This window comes from Artemia sp. Qi Xiang Cuo, chromosome 18 (genome assembly GCF_049724085.1).
Source record: "Artemia sp. Qi Xiang Cuo chromosome 18, ASM4972408v1, whole genome shotgun sequence".
Taxonomy (NCBI): domain Eukaryota; kingdom Metazoa; phylum Arthropoda; class Branchiopoda; order Anostraca; family Artemiidae; genus Artemia; species Artemia sp. Qi Xiang Cuo.
Window position 1 is genome coordinate 31,621,838 of NC_142811.1, and position 16,290 is coordinate 31,638,127.

A 16,290-nucleotide genomic window follows, 5' to 3' on the forward strand; every position below is an offset into this window, starting at 1 on the left:
CCCAAGCCCATTTTTCGCCAAATTCGTTCGATTAGAATTTTGAGATACCCGTTTTGTTCAGCATAATTGAAAGGTCAAATAACTATATCTTTGGAGATAATATGATCCCCCAAAGCCCCTGGGGAATGGTATTTAAGTTGTGAAATTTGCCCATTATTTACGTATGGGGCTAAAATTTGTTATTGGGAAGTAAGCTTGCACTTTTCAGTTGGGGGAGGCGTGAATTTTCTGCTGGGGGTATTTTTAATGGAGAGAATTTTCTATGGGAAAGGAATTTTCTGGGGTATGAAATATTCAGCGGAAATTTTACACTGAGGAATTTGTCAGAATTCTATACGAAATTCTTTTATTGGTCTGACTTTCTCTTTGACCACTCAATTCTAGATGTGGACATTTTAAGGATAATTTTTTGGGTTAAATTTTTACGGGGATTGAATTGTCTATAGGATCTTCCCGTGGTAGGAATTTTCTATTAAGGGGGAGACGGGCTTCGCTGCTTTATTTAAAAAAAGATCAGAAATTAAATAAAAAAAACAAGTTTTTTCAGCTGAAAGTAAGAAGCAACATTAAAATTTAAAACAAATATAAATTATAACATATAATAGGAGGGCTGTCCCCCTCCTCAATACCTCGCTTTTTACGCTAAAAATTCGACTTTTTGTCTAAATACTTTAAGAATGAATCCTGAAACATAAGGGTTATTTAATTAGAACCATAAAAAGTTTTTATAATCACTACAAAACCTTTATCGTGAAGAGCAAGGCATTAAGGAGGGAGTAACCCCTTCATGTACATAGTGATTTCTGTTCGTTTTAGGTTTTAATGTTGCTTCTTACTTTCAGTTGATAAAACTTGTTTTTTATTATTATTAGCATTGTAAACATGTTCTTAATTTGTACTAAATAAAAAAAACTGAGTTTTTTCAACTGAAAGCAAGGAGCAACACTAAAAACTTCAAACGAACAGAAATTATTATATGTATGAAGAGGATTTCCCCCTCCTCAACATGCTAAATGCCCTCTGCCCTCTTGCCCTCTTTATGCTAAATTTTTTTAGTTATTTTAAAAAAGCTTCCTATTTTTCTAATTAAAAGACCCTTGTGTTTCAGGAGTTGTTCTCAAAGAATTGGGACAAAATTCAAACTTTAGCGTAAAGAGCGAGGTGTCAAGGAGGGGGTAATCCTCTTCATACATGTAATAATCTCTGTTGTTTTTAAGTTTTAATGTTGCTCCTTACTTTCAGTTGAAAAAAGAAGTTTTTAAAATTTAATTTCTGATTGTCTTTGAGAAATTCCAGGAAATCTGTCCCCACCTCCACGAAGAAATCCCCCTTCTCACGGAAGTATCCTCTGCACAATTTAATCCCCTGAAAATTTACCCCGGACGATTACCCTTAACAACTCCACGCGTAAAATTGAGACGGAAAAGAGAAAGCAAGACATTTAAAAATAATTTTGTATAGGTATTCTGTCAAATTCCCCCAGTGTATAATTTCCCCTGAAAAGTTCACCCCCTGGAAACTTCCCTTCCCATATAAAATTCCCCCGTGGAAAAACCACCAGCAAAAAATCTGCCCCCCCCCAAAATGTATACATACTTCACAATAATAAATACTATATGTGTAAAAAATGGGCAAATTTTACAAAGACCTTTCTCCTGGGGTTCTGGGGGGGGGGGCAGGTTATATCCAAAGGCATAGTTGCTGGGCCTTTCAACTATGATGAGCAAAATGGTTATCTCAAAATTTTGTTAAGACGACTCTGGGTAAAAATGGCGGGGAAGGGGGCTAGGTTGCCCTCCAATCTTTTTGGTCACTTAAAAAGGGCACTAGAACTTTTAATTTCCTTTCGAATACGCCCTTTTACGATATTTTAGGACCACTGGGTCGATTCGATCACCCCCGGAGAAAAAAAAAACAACAAATAAACACGCATCCGTGATCTATCTTCTGGCAGATAATACAAAATTCCACATTTCTGCAGATTGGAGCTTGAAACAACTACAGTAGGGTTTTCTGATACGCTGAATTTGATGATGGGATGCTCTTTTATAGGATATTTTCCCCTTTTTTTGAAAATCAGGCAAATTTTCTCAGGCTCGTAGCCTTTAATAGGTGAGACTAAACTTAATGAAACTTATATATTTTAAATCAGCGTAATAAGCCTTACTTTCAGTTGAAAAACTTGTTTTTTTTTTATTTAATTTCTGATCTTTTTCTTTAATAATGCTGGGAAATCTGGCGAACCCTTCATAACATTGTCCCTTCCCCCATGAAAACTTCCTTCATGGAAAAATCCTCCCACATAGCCCCCGACCCAGCCCCCCCCCCACCTACCAAAAAAATCCCCCCAGAAAACGTCTGTATACTTCCCAATAAACAATTCGATATGTTAACATTGGGTTAAGTTCATAACTTTCAGCCCTCCCCCCTGGGACTTCGGGGGATTAAGTCATCCTAGAAGACATAGTTATAATATTTTCGACCATGCTGAACAAAATGGCTATCTCTAAATTTTGATCGGGTGACTTTGGGGAAAAATGAGTGTGGGAGGGGGCCTAGTTGCCGTCTATTTTTTTGGTCATTTAAAAAGGACACTAGAACTTTTAATTTCCGTTCCAATTAGCCCTACCACGATATTCTATGACCTCTGGGTCGATACGATCACCCCTGGGGAAAAAAAAACAAATAAACACGCATCCGTGATCTTTCTTCTGGCAAAAAATGTAAAATTCCACATTTTTATAGATAGGTGCTTGAAACCTGTACAGTAGGGTTCTCTGATACGCTGAATATTATGGTATAATTTTCATTAAGGATTTATAGTTTTTAGGGGTCTTTCCCCTTTTTTCTAAAATCAGCCAAATTTTCTCAGGCGCGTAACTTTTGATGGGTAAGACTAAACTTGATGAAACTTATATATTTGAAATCAGTATTATAATCTGATTCTTTTGATGTATCCAGTGTTATCAAAATTCTGTTTTTTAGAGCTTCGGTTACCATTGAGCCGGGTCGCTCCTTACTTACAGTTCGTTACCACGAACTGTTTGAAAACGACGAATTAGCGATCCTGACTCAGAAAAAAATGATCATCTGAACAGGGCCATTGCGACTGAACTTCAGGACAAGAATCAATACCAAATGCTGAGGTAATAGCAGATAAACATGAGGAAATAAATATTGCGGTTAAGCTTCACATTGGAGCCTTTCTCCAAAGAAGAGGTTCGGTTTCCGATAAAACCAAATAATATCAAATAATGACTATCCTTTCCCAGCTCATGTCACTGGCTAAAAAAATGAATTTTCAAGTTAGCTGGATGGATAAGTACGTTTGGCTAGTATTTTAGATAACAGCGGAGACTACACTACCTTTCAATCACATAAACAACAACATGTAAAACAATGGGGAAATAGTCTAAGACAGTGAAATTTTTCTAAGCCTCAATTTAATATTTCAGACCCATATACAATAGCCGTCCTCGACAAATAACATACAAAAATAAAATAAGACTTAAAATGCACTAATTAAAACTATATCTAAAAATTAAAACAGTCCCAGAGTCATTACTTCAAGGAAGATCAGGTTAATTTATTTTTCAACCAGGTTGAAACATAACAGGACTGAAGAGAAAACAACACGAAGCAAGGTAATCCATTCAAGTTAATCAAACAGTTCGTGGTAACAAAGTGTAAGTAAGGAGTGACCCGGCTCAATAGTAACAAAAACTCTAAAAAACGGAGTTCTGATACCAATAGATATATTTAACGACGACGTTAAAAAACGTTAAATAGATATATTTAACGACGACGTTATAGTTTTAACGACGTTAAAACTTAAAACGAACAGAAGTTATTCCGTATATGAAAGGGTCTATCTCCTCCTCAACGCCTCGCTATTTACGCTAAAGTTTGACTTTCTCACAACTCTATTCTTTTTAAACAATGCAAAATTTTAGTGTAAAGAGCGAGGCGTTGAGGAGGGGACAGCCCCTTTCATATACAGAATGATTTCTGTTCGTTTTAAGTTTCAACGTCGCTCCTTACTTTCAATTAAAAAAACTTTTTTTTTTATTTAATTACCTCAAAGATGGAGAACGCTCGGTGTTTTTTTAATTTATTTCACTCTTGTCCTATCGTTAGCAACATTCGGTTTTAGGCTGTGAAGTGACAGGGTTCGATTGCAAGAATGACCGCTTTATTCTCTAGCACTGGCGAATTTTGGGGACAGGGGGTCCCCCCACAAGATTTTTCTGTCACCCTCATTCCTTTTTTTCTGTTTTCACTCTGCTTTAAAAATAAACCTATCGATTTGGTCAATAATTGGCGCCCTTTTCACATTGAACCCCCCCCCAATAATTTGCTCTTGATCCATCCCTGTCTCCTAGACTAGGGGCTAAAGGAGAACCATGACCCGATGCTATTTCAAACTAACAGTTAGCTCAAAGATTGCTTGACAGAGGGTGAGAAGATGGATCAAAAATATGTTAATATTATGCTGGTAACACAATCTGGCAATTACAGGCCAAAAAATCGTCACAAACAATTAACGGATTGTATATAGAGCTTTAACTACCCAATATCCTTTGTTCTGTCAGTAGCATCAGAAATTATCAGAAAATAAATTGTGAGATTTCGGTGGAGCCGGGCAAGGAGGCCCCCTTCTGCGGACGTGTCAAGATCAGGGTACTTTTTTGATGTTTTGTTTCGTTGGAAGTAATAATTTACTTTACTATATAAGAATCCAAGATTGTCGTCAGCGCAAAATCTGAAATCCCGAAAAAAAATCTGATTGTTTTCCTGGTATTGATAACGTATGAAAAGGGCTTCTTTTGCGTGATTGTCGTTTAGCAAGGTTATACTATTTTTCATACTGGGAAGTTTTAAGATGAAAGCCTTTGATTATTTGAATACTAGCTTCTTTAAAAGTCAGTCTTCTTGAATATTCATGATCTGATGAAATACTGCTCTATGGTTAATAGCAAACAAAGTTGAGAGCTCGTATACTGTTGCCTTATGAGATCAATTTGCCCTCACTGGAAAACCATTACTGGGCGAGAAGGTACGTCTATTGCTAGTTCAGCTGATCTCATTTTAAGGAACCATAATCAAAAATCTTAAAATACACAATGAACTGTATATATTAGACATTCAGCCTTTTTCAATCCTGAACTTAATTAAAATGTTATGAATACCCAAGTGCTTTGAAATTTTTGCTAAGTCCCCCATAGAGATTTGGGTGTGTTATTATTCATGCAGAATAGTTATGTCTATCCTCCCTTTTAAGAAATGTCGCTTGTTTGTAAGGTCTCAAAGCTGACATACGCCACTTTTTGCTGATTACCTTAGGGGCCATAGCCCTGTATGATTACCGGCACTTTTATAATTGATCTTCTCTCGATTTTTAATTGAAGAAGGAATAGAAAGAAGCTGATTCTCGATGAAAGCGAGGAAGTTTATTATGCTATTTGCAAAACAGCTTGGTGAGGATTAGAATGCGGTTATGCCTCAATCTTTGTTACTTTGTAACAAGCTGTGCTTCTTTTATTTATGTAAACTTTACAAGAAAAATAGTTGAGCAAGTATACTTTAAACATAAAAAAAAGACTTTGATAATGTTTAGCGAAGTAGCTGCTACTCAATAATTTGACCTACAGCAGGGCTCAAAACTCCCCTGAGAAGCAGTAGGGGGAATTTTGAAAAAAAAAATTGAATGCAAGAATTACGTGACTTATGTGGGAAACGAGGAAATATAGGGCATATTAAAAATCAAGAAGATTTTGGCTGGGCTGCGGCATTGTCATAAAGCTTCAGCGTATATGACCGTCTTGTAACGTATTTGGAATCGATCACAAAGATCATGACAGTGAATGATCAGTAAAAAAATCTTTATTGATACAAGCCTTAACCCCCCCCCCCCCTCCTCCTCCAAGGAACTGTAGTTTTGATAATAATATTCAATCAAATTAAGTTTCTTTTTATAGCAATATGTAAAGTGCATCAGGACTACTTTTCACTATCAAAAGGTAGTAACACAAAACGTTTGCATAATTTTAAAAAAGGGATGAAAACAGCCTCCAAAAGTGCTTTGGATCGTGATGAATCTTAAATTATCAAATTAAAAATTTCTAAGAAATCTAGAATAGTGATTTTAAGCTCATTCAAACGGAAATTCAAACTTCTAGAGCCCTTTTTAAGCATCAAAAGAGATCACTGCAAAATGCCAATGTCTGTCAAAGTGTTATCCACTGAAAAATTTAGCGATAGCTAATCGGTTTAAAACTGTCAAAAAAGTTATTTAAATAACCTCCCACTTTCAAAGGTCGTACTGCTGCGCAGTGGTGTGTTATTTCCTTGGCAAATGAGCATTCAGGCACGTACCCATGAAATTGTTACAGGAAGGGGCCCATTAATAAGAACCAATTTCGGGGGAGGGGGAAGAGTCAAAACAAAAATACAAAATTCCACATTTTGGTTTCTGTTTTTTAGAGTTTAGGCTGCTATTAGACCGAGTCACTCCTTACCCACAGTTGTTTACCATGAACTGCTTGATTGTTGACATAAGAAACTTAAAAAATGTTTGAATTTTTGAGGGGGGGGGGGTAATAGTAAAATATGAGTTTTAATTAATGAATTGAATAAGAAATGTCCAAAAATTATTGAAAATTTAGAATTCACGGGTGAGGGGGCAGGCCGCAAGCCTCACCCCATTGGGTTAGTCCCTTACCAAGGGTGCCAATTTATGAAAATATAGGGTAAAGACAAGGATTACTTTTGGATTTATTTTTTCAAAATCTAAAGGAGGGGTGTTTAAGCTTTTCTCTAAATGAAGGTACAAAACACGTATTTGTCAAAGCTAAGGGGGGGGGGTATCTTTTCGATTTTTAAGTGATGTTTAAAAAAATAATTTTTCATTATGGGGGGGGGGTAGCGTATGAATTCATTTGCACCAAAAATACAAACCCCAAAAATTTCTCAAATTACTGACCCCGGTTCAAGTTCCAGAATTTAAAAAACACTGACTTCACAACTCTAACTTTATTTCTCTGCTTGTAACACTCCTTGCTTAAAAAAGTCAAGACACAGAGCGAATATCTTTTTGTAAAATAAATAACTGAAGTGTTGGTTGATAAGCGCAAATCCTCGTAAAATATTTCAAGAATAATCAAAGATTCTGCCTGGTCTTTTTTGCAGATTCTTAGGATATATTTTAATAAGTTTGACAGCCTAATATAAGTATCTTGTTTCACTCATAAAATTTTATCTTACAGTCCTTTCTACTTGTCATTTTTTGCAAAGGGTTATAAGGTCCTTCTGTCTCGTAATGGAAGAAGAGGCGTGGTAAAACCCATTTGGTTCTCGGGAGGTGTCACACCCAATTAAGCCTGATCTGATCTGAAATTACAGCACTTCGCATTTGATAGAAACCAGATTCTCTTCAATCGCAAATGGCTACATATGTTGAAAATAGGAAAGTTGTCGAAGAATAGTCCTAAACTGTTCCCCTATTTCAAGAGAAAGAAAAGACTAAACACACAAAAGGCCGTCATTATGGAAACGCTGCCAGTAGTCAATGCCTTTATATTTGTTTGACCAAATAAATAGAAGGGCTATAGCTTTTGATTTATTCTAGTGCAGAAAATTGCCCCTGTTACCAACTTCAAAAAAGTTTTCGATGTCAAACTAATTATCTCTTAAAGCCTAATTTGATTTAATCTAGGTTTAGTGGGTGTTTGTTATGAAAAAAAAAATGTAGAATACAAAATAGGAAAAATTTTTCTCGTTAAAATTATAAAACTGCTTTTCTAAACGCTTTATTTTAACCATCTATTTTACCCTAAAACTCTAAAGAGCGTTAAAAGTCAAAACGTTTAAGATCAAATCGGCACTTGTATAATACTGTGTAATACAATGGAATACACCCAATAAGTGAAGTTAGGCCTATGTTAATCCCAATGAAATATACCAAAGTATGATGATACATAATAGGCTACTTTAGAAACAAAATTAGGGAAACTATGATAAAAAATTGTGGAAAAAATTCTTTCTGGGTATATGGCCACTAAAAAATTACAGAAGAATAGCGAGCATCTGGAAATTTTGTAAAAAAAAAAAAAAAAAAAAAAAAAAAAAAAAAAAAAAACAGTATAAAGTAAATGTAATGTTTCATTTTGACTGTTTTTCGAAGTATTAAGTACTATGATTAGGTTAATGTAGTGTTTCATTTAAGAGTTTTATGATCATCGCTGATAAAAGTTTGTTATTTGTGCCTTTTATGTTATTTTACTGTGTTCATGGCCGTATATTTGGCTTTAAAATACACTTATTTATCTCTCTGTCTAATATGCAGAATAATCGTACCAAACACATTTTGCATGCTGACCAGCCGCAAAGAAAGCATTGGGCTATATTAAATACCTAACCCAACCTAACCACTAATCACGTCTCTATATTAAATATTTAATAAAAACAAACACACATCATAGTTTTCTCACTCAAAATAACCAAATCATAACCGATCAAGGAAGAGAAACCGGTTTCTGTCAGATTAAATAAGAAAACAATTTTTTTTTTTTACTGAAATTAAGGAGCGAAATTAAAACTTAAAACGAACAGAAATTATTCCGTATATGAAATGGGTTTTCACCTCATAAACGCGTTACTTTTTAGGCTAAAGTTTTTTTTATTGTTTAAAAAAAAGTTGTGAGACAGAGTCAAACTTTAGCGTAAAGAGTGAAGCGTTGAGGTGGAGACAGTCCCTTTCATAATTTCTGTTCTTTTTAAGTTTTAATGTCGCTCCTTAGTTTCAGTAAAAAAAAAAAACCTGTTTTTTTTATTTAATCTGACAGAAACCGGTTACATATTTGAAATCAGCATAAAAATCCGATTCTTTTGATGTATCTATCGGTGTCAAAATTCCGTTTTTTAGAGTTTCGGTTACTATTGAGCCACGTCGCCCCTTGTTTACAGTTCGTTACCACGAACTGTTTGATCTTATACAGCGTAATTCTTGAGTGTGTTCCGTTTAACAGACAAGTAACATCAAATCTTCTAATTAATATTCAAGGCCGTATCCAGGGGGGTTTACAGGGTTTGACCCCCCCCCCACCTAAATTTTGTACAACTTGCAAAAACATAACAACAATGCATATAAACAAATTTTTGATGCGTTGTTTAATTTGTTTGTACCCCCCTCCCCTCCAAAAAAATCCTAGATACGCCTTGTTAATATTTCATCCGCTTTATGTGGAACGATTGAGCTAAATTTGCCTTGCATTTTAATTGTATTTATGGCAGTTCATTGATTCGTAATGACGACAATACTTTAATCAGGTATAATCAGTTTGGGTATAATTCAACTAAATTTAAGCAACCCTCTATTTATATATGGTTTCAGCTAGACCCCGGCGCCGCTCCGATGAGGGAAGACCGGCGGCGGCGGGGCCAAAAACAGCAGCGGCGGCGCACCGCTCGCGCAATCAATGTTGACCGCAAACATTAAAGTTCTCATCAGTCTTTCTCAAATCACAGCTTAAATTTACAAATTTACTTTCTCTACTCATTGACAGAACACTTTCATAGGATCTTCCATCTAGTAGCTACTGATAGCAACCAAGCTGTCATATCTTTGTTAAAGTCTCTCACCTCCCTTCACACTCCTTTTTGTATTTTTTCTTTAAGCAGCCATATAATGTTCTATGAGATCCGTCTCTGCTTTAAATTAAAAACAATAATTAGTTTTTTGGCATCCCTGCATTCAATAAAAAATTTCAAGATATTATCATTTAAGTATAATACTTCCCTCCCCCCCCCCCCTCTGGATACCACCATGATATTATACTGTCTCTGCTTTAAATTATAAAAAAAATTAACTTTTTGGCATCCCTGCGTTCAATAAAAAAGTTCGAGATATTATCATTTAAATGTAATACCTCCCTACCCCCCCCCCCCTTTGGATGCCACCTTGAAACGATGCCATCTCAGCTTTACATTAAAAAAAATAATTTACTTAGGCCTAATAATTAACTAGGTCACTGTATGGTTCGAACTAACACGCGAAATAACGTTATAGCTTAGTGTTCCTTGAAAAAAAAATTGAGGGTATGAGTAAAGGGGTACAATGACAACAACAAAAATGTCGAAGTTATTCAGATATACCTCAAATTATTGGAAAACTGAGTCATAGATTAGCCATGGCATTCAATAAGATCCAAAGAATCTAATTAAAAGGGAGCACACACAAAAGCCAAATTAGGCCAGTAGCCTATGAGAAATTGCAAAATACCCAAGACAATGAACATCTCCCAATGGAGGGCCCTGAGTCTATCAAGATATTTCAATGGTTTCCCAGGAAATTGGATATCATTTTCTTCCGTCTTCACTTTAAATGAAAAAAATAATTACCTTTTTGGCATCCCTGCTTTCTATAAAAAAAAAAAAAAAATGGTATTATCATTTAAAAATGATAGCCCCCTATCCATGGGTGCCCATAAGGGGGGGGGGGGTGGCGCCCGCCCCCCTGGCTGAATGATGTTGCCTTATTTTTAAATTTTTGCTCTGAGATTTCTATTATATAGCATTAAAACTGCCAATTAGACGAGGTTTGCGCCCCCCCCTGGGATTGAGCTTATGGGCGCCCATGCCCCTATCCCCCCACTATAGGCAATAATTTACTATTTTTTATGAATCACATTTTGGGGTAACTTCTGTTTCAATCTTCAATTTCCCAACCTTGTACATTGTTTAGTCTATAGCTAAATTTTGTCTCAATAGAAGGGGGTTTTTTAAGGGGGGGGGGGTAAAAATTTTTAAAAAGAAGATTGTATTTTTATTAATCTATCAGGCGTTCAACAACTGTATATTAAACATTAAGAAAATCTTATCTAAAAACAGCAAAAGAAAACAAAATTCTGCAAACTTGCGATTTAGCTGTAGAATTAATCTGTCGACTATCAATTTCAAAATCTAACTGAAGCTGTATAGTAGTGAATGCGCTCTATTCAACATAAAAGTGAAATTCTTTACTATAAATGATGTAAGAAATAACAATTGGGAAACTGCATTCGAAATGATTTGATCTCATTTTATATATTACGATACTTTTTTGTCAACATATGAAGAACTGTGTATATTGCAATTGCATCTGTCTGGTTTTTATGCAAAATAACAAAAGAGACGAAAATTAACGAACAAGAGAGTAGTGAAGAATTATAGTATACAAAGTAATATTTGACAGGGAAAGTCACTGGTGATAAATCGCTAGGGGTGGCTCCGTGATTTGGTGATTTTCGGGGATTCGGGAAACCAAATTTTTTTTCGGGATGTTGCATAAATTTTCGGGGAAATACCCAAAAATTCGGGGATACTGCAAGCCCTGCTTGATTTCTAATCAGGAAAATCAAAATACTAAGTCACACGAGAAAGAAGAGCTCAGACTTCGCGGTTGACGCAATTAAGAATTGCCGCAAAATTAATTGAGTCATCTGAACGCCTCCGCCTCTGCCGGCTGTGGCGTAGCGAAACTTTGGTGGCAGTCAACTGGGCCTCTCGTCGGCGGCGTTCAGTCGATCCGCCGGCGCGGCACCGGGGTCTAGTTTCAACCCTATTGCCCTTGCTCTAATTAATGTTTATAGTTAATGATACTTTTGATGGTGAAGAAGGCTTGATCACTTGACATGTACATAACTTATTGGACCAACAGAGTTGGTTTCGGATAGTGAAAGGTCATGTGAGGACTTTGAATAGTTTTACAAACAAGAAAAAAGACAATATAATTAATTAGCCGACAAAACGAGGGTAATATCAGCCAATGGACGGATAAGAAGCGAAAAGGACAAAAGCAGATATTTCGACAAGGACCTCCACCAAGCCGTCTTCAGTGCTCAAAAAACAGAAGAAAAATTTACCATTTGAAGTAAACTCAGAGCAGAAGAAACACTTGGAGTTTCTTCTGACAGTACCATTGTGGTCTTAGAATGTACTTTGAATAGTTACAAAATATGTAAAAACATTTTCTCAGCATGAATGGCGAAACTGGCTAAAGAATTTATGGTAGTATCAAAATGTTAATTATCTCCAAATTATCACCTTAGTATCAAAAGGTTAATATCTCCAAATGGAATAAAAGTAAAAAAAATCCTGCGGCCAAGATAATTTAAATATTTTAAGGCCGCGGTACTCATGAAATGAAAATTCGGCAGTCCATGTTGATAATAATGGTGGGTTAATATTTATGTCCACATTGGAGAGCAGGGTGTCGTAATGATCCTTGTATAATCAAAAAACGGGTTTAGACCACGCCAAACTTTCATTGTTAGTATTAATAAATTTAAACTTTTAGGGTAGATTTGTTTCTGATTTTTAGTGCATTTGGAGATGAAAGAATTTTTTAAAATGTGCTCTTTTATGTGCATCTAGTACATAACTAACACATTTCAGCCACTGCTGTTTCTACTTAAGCAGGAGAAATTTTTTTTTAGCCTGAGGCCTTGGTACTTATTCTTTTTACCATGTAAAATAATTAGGCACAGTCAACAGTGGAACCGTGCTAAACAACTCTTAACAGATTTCCATACCTTGTGACTAGATTTTGTTTTGAGAATTGAGACAACTGTCGTTAACGCTATTCTCAGTGAGATTTCACTAATAACTAAATCGAGTTTGTTCCGAAACCCGGTATCAACTGATGCTAGTGATCAGATTTTACGGTTCTGGACTGATAGTTTAAATGCTGAAATAAACTAACACCGTGATTATCCTCTATATTTTTCACATTTTATTCATGCTACTTTTCCATTTATTATATAGTTTTTGTTTACGGTTTTTCTCTGTGGATAAGGTTTGGGTGTGTGTAGAAACAGTTCTGATTGGCTCATCGTCATCTAAGTTCAAATTAATTGGAATTCAGTTTTGAGTCTATCCAGTGTTGGACACAAGCTGAATCTCTTTTGTGAATGGACTTCAACTGATGCCTTACATTAGCGCTAGCTAAAGTTTGATATTAGTAAAATTTCATTTTGAATAGCTCTTAAACATTTTTATTTCCAGGGTTCGACAAGAGCGATTAGGAGGGGCATGGTGCCCCAACCAACCTACAATGCACGAGCCTAGTGACTGGCTTGAAGTTAATTTAAAGACAACACACGTTATAACCACAGTTGAAACACAAGGTCGATTTGGAAACGGTCAAGGTCAGGAATACGCTGAACATTTTATGGTTGATTATTGGCGCGAGTCTCTTGGAAAGTGGACTCGTTATAAAAACTACAAAGGCGAAGAGGTAGAATTATAAGTTACTTTCCTTTGTAACACGCTGTATCTCAATAAAACCGAGGTTTAAACATGGCTAAATTAGTGGCATAAGCTATAGTATAAAATTATCAATACGATTTATCATTGTACAAAGCTTGTATGGGCAAGAACGAAGTTCTCAGGAAATAAAAACATTTAGCTGTTTTTAGGAAAAAGTACGAAATATTTGGGAAGTGCAAATTACTTATGAAAAACCCTAAAATAAAGAATTCGGAAAATTATGAAATTTAAGTCAATTAAGAGGGTAACACGGCCCCCCAGTTCAACTGTATCTTCTTTTTCTTCATAGATTTGCAACATTGCTAGACAATTAAACAGACAGGAACTTTTCTTCCAAATATTTTATTTTTCAGGGATTAACGCTTATCCATGTCGAGAAAAATAAACACCTCCATTCTGATTATCATACGATGAAGAGGCATTATTTCAGGGCCCCAAGGTTAGAAAGAAAAAACACAAAAGCAGGCGACTCATTGTTTTTCCTCTTTAATTAACAAGCTACCCTGTCTCATGCAATTTTAATAAATAAAAAAAAAAAAATTCCTGTTCTTTTATTTAAGGAGCGCCAGTAGAGTGGGCAAAGTTTCATTGTTAAACAAAAATGATCAGTAAAGGATGATGTTTACAGACCTTAATCACTTCGATCATAATACCTACACGGTTGTCTTAAAGCCATTAATCAGAACGCTCGTGAAATGCTATAAGGTACCCATTTTTTTTTGTCCGTAACAAATATGCATTGGAAGAAATAATTTGGATACTTCATTAGGATATTAGGTACTTGTGCATTAAACGGACACCTCTAAAATGTCAAGTTTGGTTAATGCTAATGAAATAAAATAAAATAGGATGAATATATAATAGTTTATACACAAACTTGGGCTATATATTTGCACATTAGGGGGGTGGGGGGTAAAGAATACCATATATTAAATACGTAACCTAACCTAGGTACCGTCCCCCCCCCTAAAACCCCAAAAAACAACAGTTTTAAATATCGTAAACGCAATAAAAACTACTTTTTGTATTCCATTTCTGAATAGCGGTCTCTTGAAAAAAAAACCAGTCTGGCGGGTTTCGTCTCTCATTATTATATAAAAGTGTCCGTTTAATGCACCAGTACTGGATATTATAGCAGCTTCAAGTACCCCTTAATCTTTTTTCAAGTCAAGTTGGTTTTCTTGACAAAATTGGGATCCAACAATGACAGAGATGTAGGCTATTAAGGTCAAGATAAACCCCAATCGTTGACATTCGTAAGCCTGTTTTTAGGGAGAAATTAATTGCGGCATAATCCAAGTGAAGTCGATGAAAAGGTTCGATAGCCGCTTGTAGTTTAGTCGCGTTCAGATCTTTCTTTCTCCAGAAATGAGCTAATTGCAAAAATAGAAACCGTCCATGCACGAGAATTTCAACAGCTTGGATTGAGTTTTTAAAGGATTAATTAAAAAAAACTTTTCCCACAAAATAAGTTTTTCAAAGAAAAGTTAAGAACTCTATTAAACCCAAAATGAGCAAAAATAAAATCAAATAATCTACCAAGCGTAAAACTACCACAAACCAGGATCGATAAATAAATGAAACCGAAAACGAACAGAAATTACAATAAATAACGAACAGAAGAAATTACAATAAAAAAACGAACAGAAATTACAGTAAATAACCGAGTCATTTATGAAATATTTTTGGCATCAACCTCAATTTCATCAAAAAAGAAATAAAATATTCGAAATAGCTTCAGTGTTGGACATTCCAGATTTAGAACCAACCAATTTTTTAGTATGATAAAAAATTGTAGCTAAGGAAAGTTTTTTATTTTAGGTTGATCCCTTTTTTTCACGTCTTTTCTACTGTTTATTATCATAATATGCGAAATTACCATGTTTGTCACATCCTTTGATGAAAACACTTGCCTCTGTTGAAAACACTGGGATTTATTTCTTGCACAAGATGTTTTTTAGAAAACTAAACAAAAAACAGAAACGTAAAGGGGTGAAAACATGTTAAAATTTATAACTTGAGACCATCCCACGTATCTTGTTTAAAAGCATAACTAAGTGTTTTGAGCAAAGGTTAAATCATATGCAAGAACACTTAGCAGGAGGAGGGGCAGTTGAGGTGGAGCATCCCTCTCTAATATGTGATAATTTTTTGTTTTATGGTTTGACGACTCTGAACTAGTCCACACAGAATCAAAAACTCTTATGTTTAATTTTTCTTACATGAATCTAAGAGTAGTATGCTAAATACGGATATCCATGAAAGGTTTAACTGAATTATGTAGAACCTTGTAGGTCTTAAAGTTGGCAAGTAGATTGGAGGGAGTGAACCTTTCCCTTCGCTTATGACGCAGAAGAAAATAACAAGTAAAATAAAAAAAATAAGCCAATTAAAAACAATACACCCAAATCAAAAGAGGTCAGCACAAAATCCCCCCAAAAAAACAAAATCTAACGACTAGCAGTGTTCTCATTTAAAAGGTAGACAAGCGACTAATATTCTTTCAAGTGAAATAAAATATCAAAGCCGAGAATTACGTCGCATTTGTCTAATTTTGAATAGAGCTTGTTTAGCACAGGGCCTTTCAAATAATAAGCCAGCAAACTTTTCATACTGATGGACTTCATTTAATTTCTGGTGACATTACAGGCCACCTCGTGGTTGCTTGCCGCTGAAGGTATGAGATACTATCTAAAGATTTTTATTACTTGACAATTCATTAACCATCTCATGATTTTTTCCAATGAAATTTTGGCGTCTTGGAGCCAAACTTGTTATTTTGCAACACAAAATGGCGAGAAACACTTTCCTGTGGTTTTTGGTGCGTTATTAAAAGTAGATTTATGCATTAGTAAATACTTTGAAATAAGTCGACTCCAAACTTTCTATCATCACCGCACTGGTTCGTTACAATCACACCTGGAAAAAAATAAGAAGAAAAAAACAATATTATTAGATAGAGGGCGTCTAACTGTTGAGCATAAA

General features: G+C 35.3%; 1 protein-coding gene across 1 annotated transcript in view; it reads left to right on the plus strand.

Moving 5' to 3' along the window:
* The window catches only part of Ddr (discoidin domain-containing receptor 2), a 191,375-nt gene that overhangs the window by 50,337 nt on the left and 124,748 nt on the right, over positions 1–16,290 (plus strand). The window contains exon 4 of the mRNA XM_089104637.1: positions 13,042–13,273. Within this exon, the coding sequence (XP_088960763.1) occupies positions 13,042–13,273 (232 nt within the window). The remainder of the gene's footprint in view (positions 1–13,041; positions 13,274–16,290) is intronic.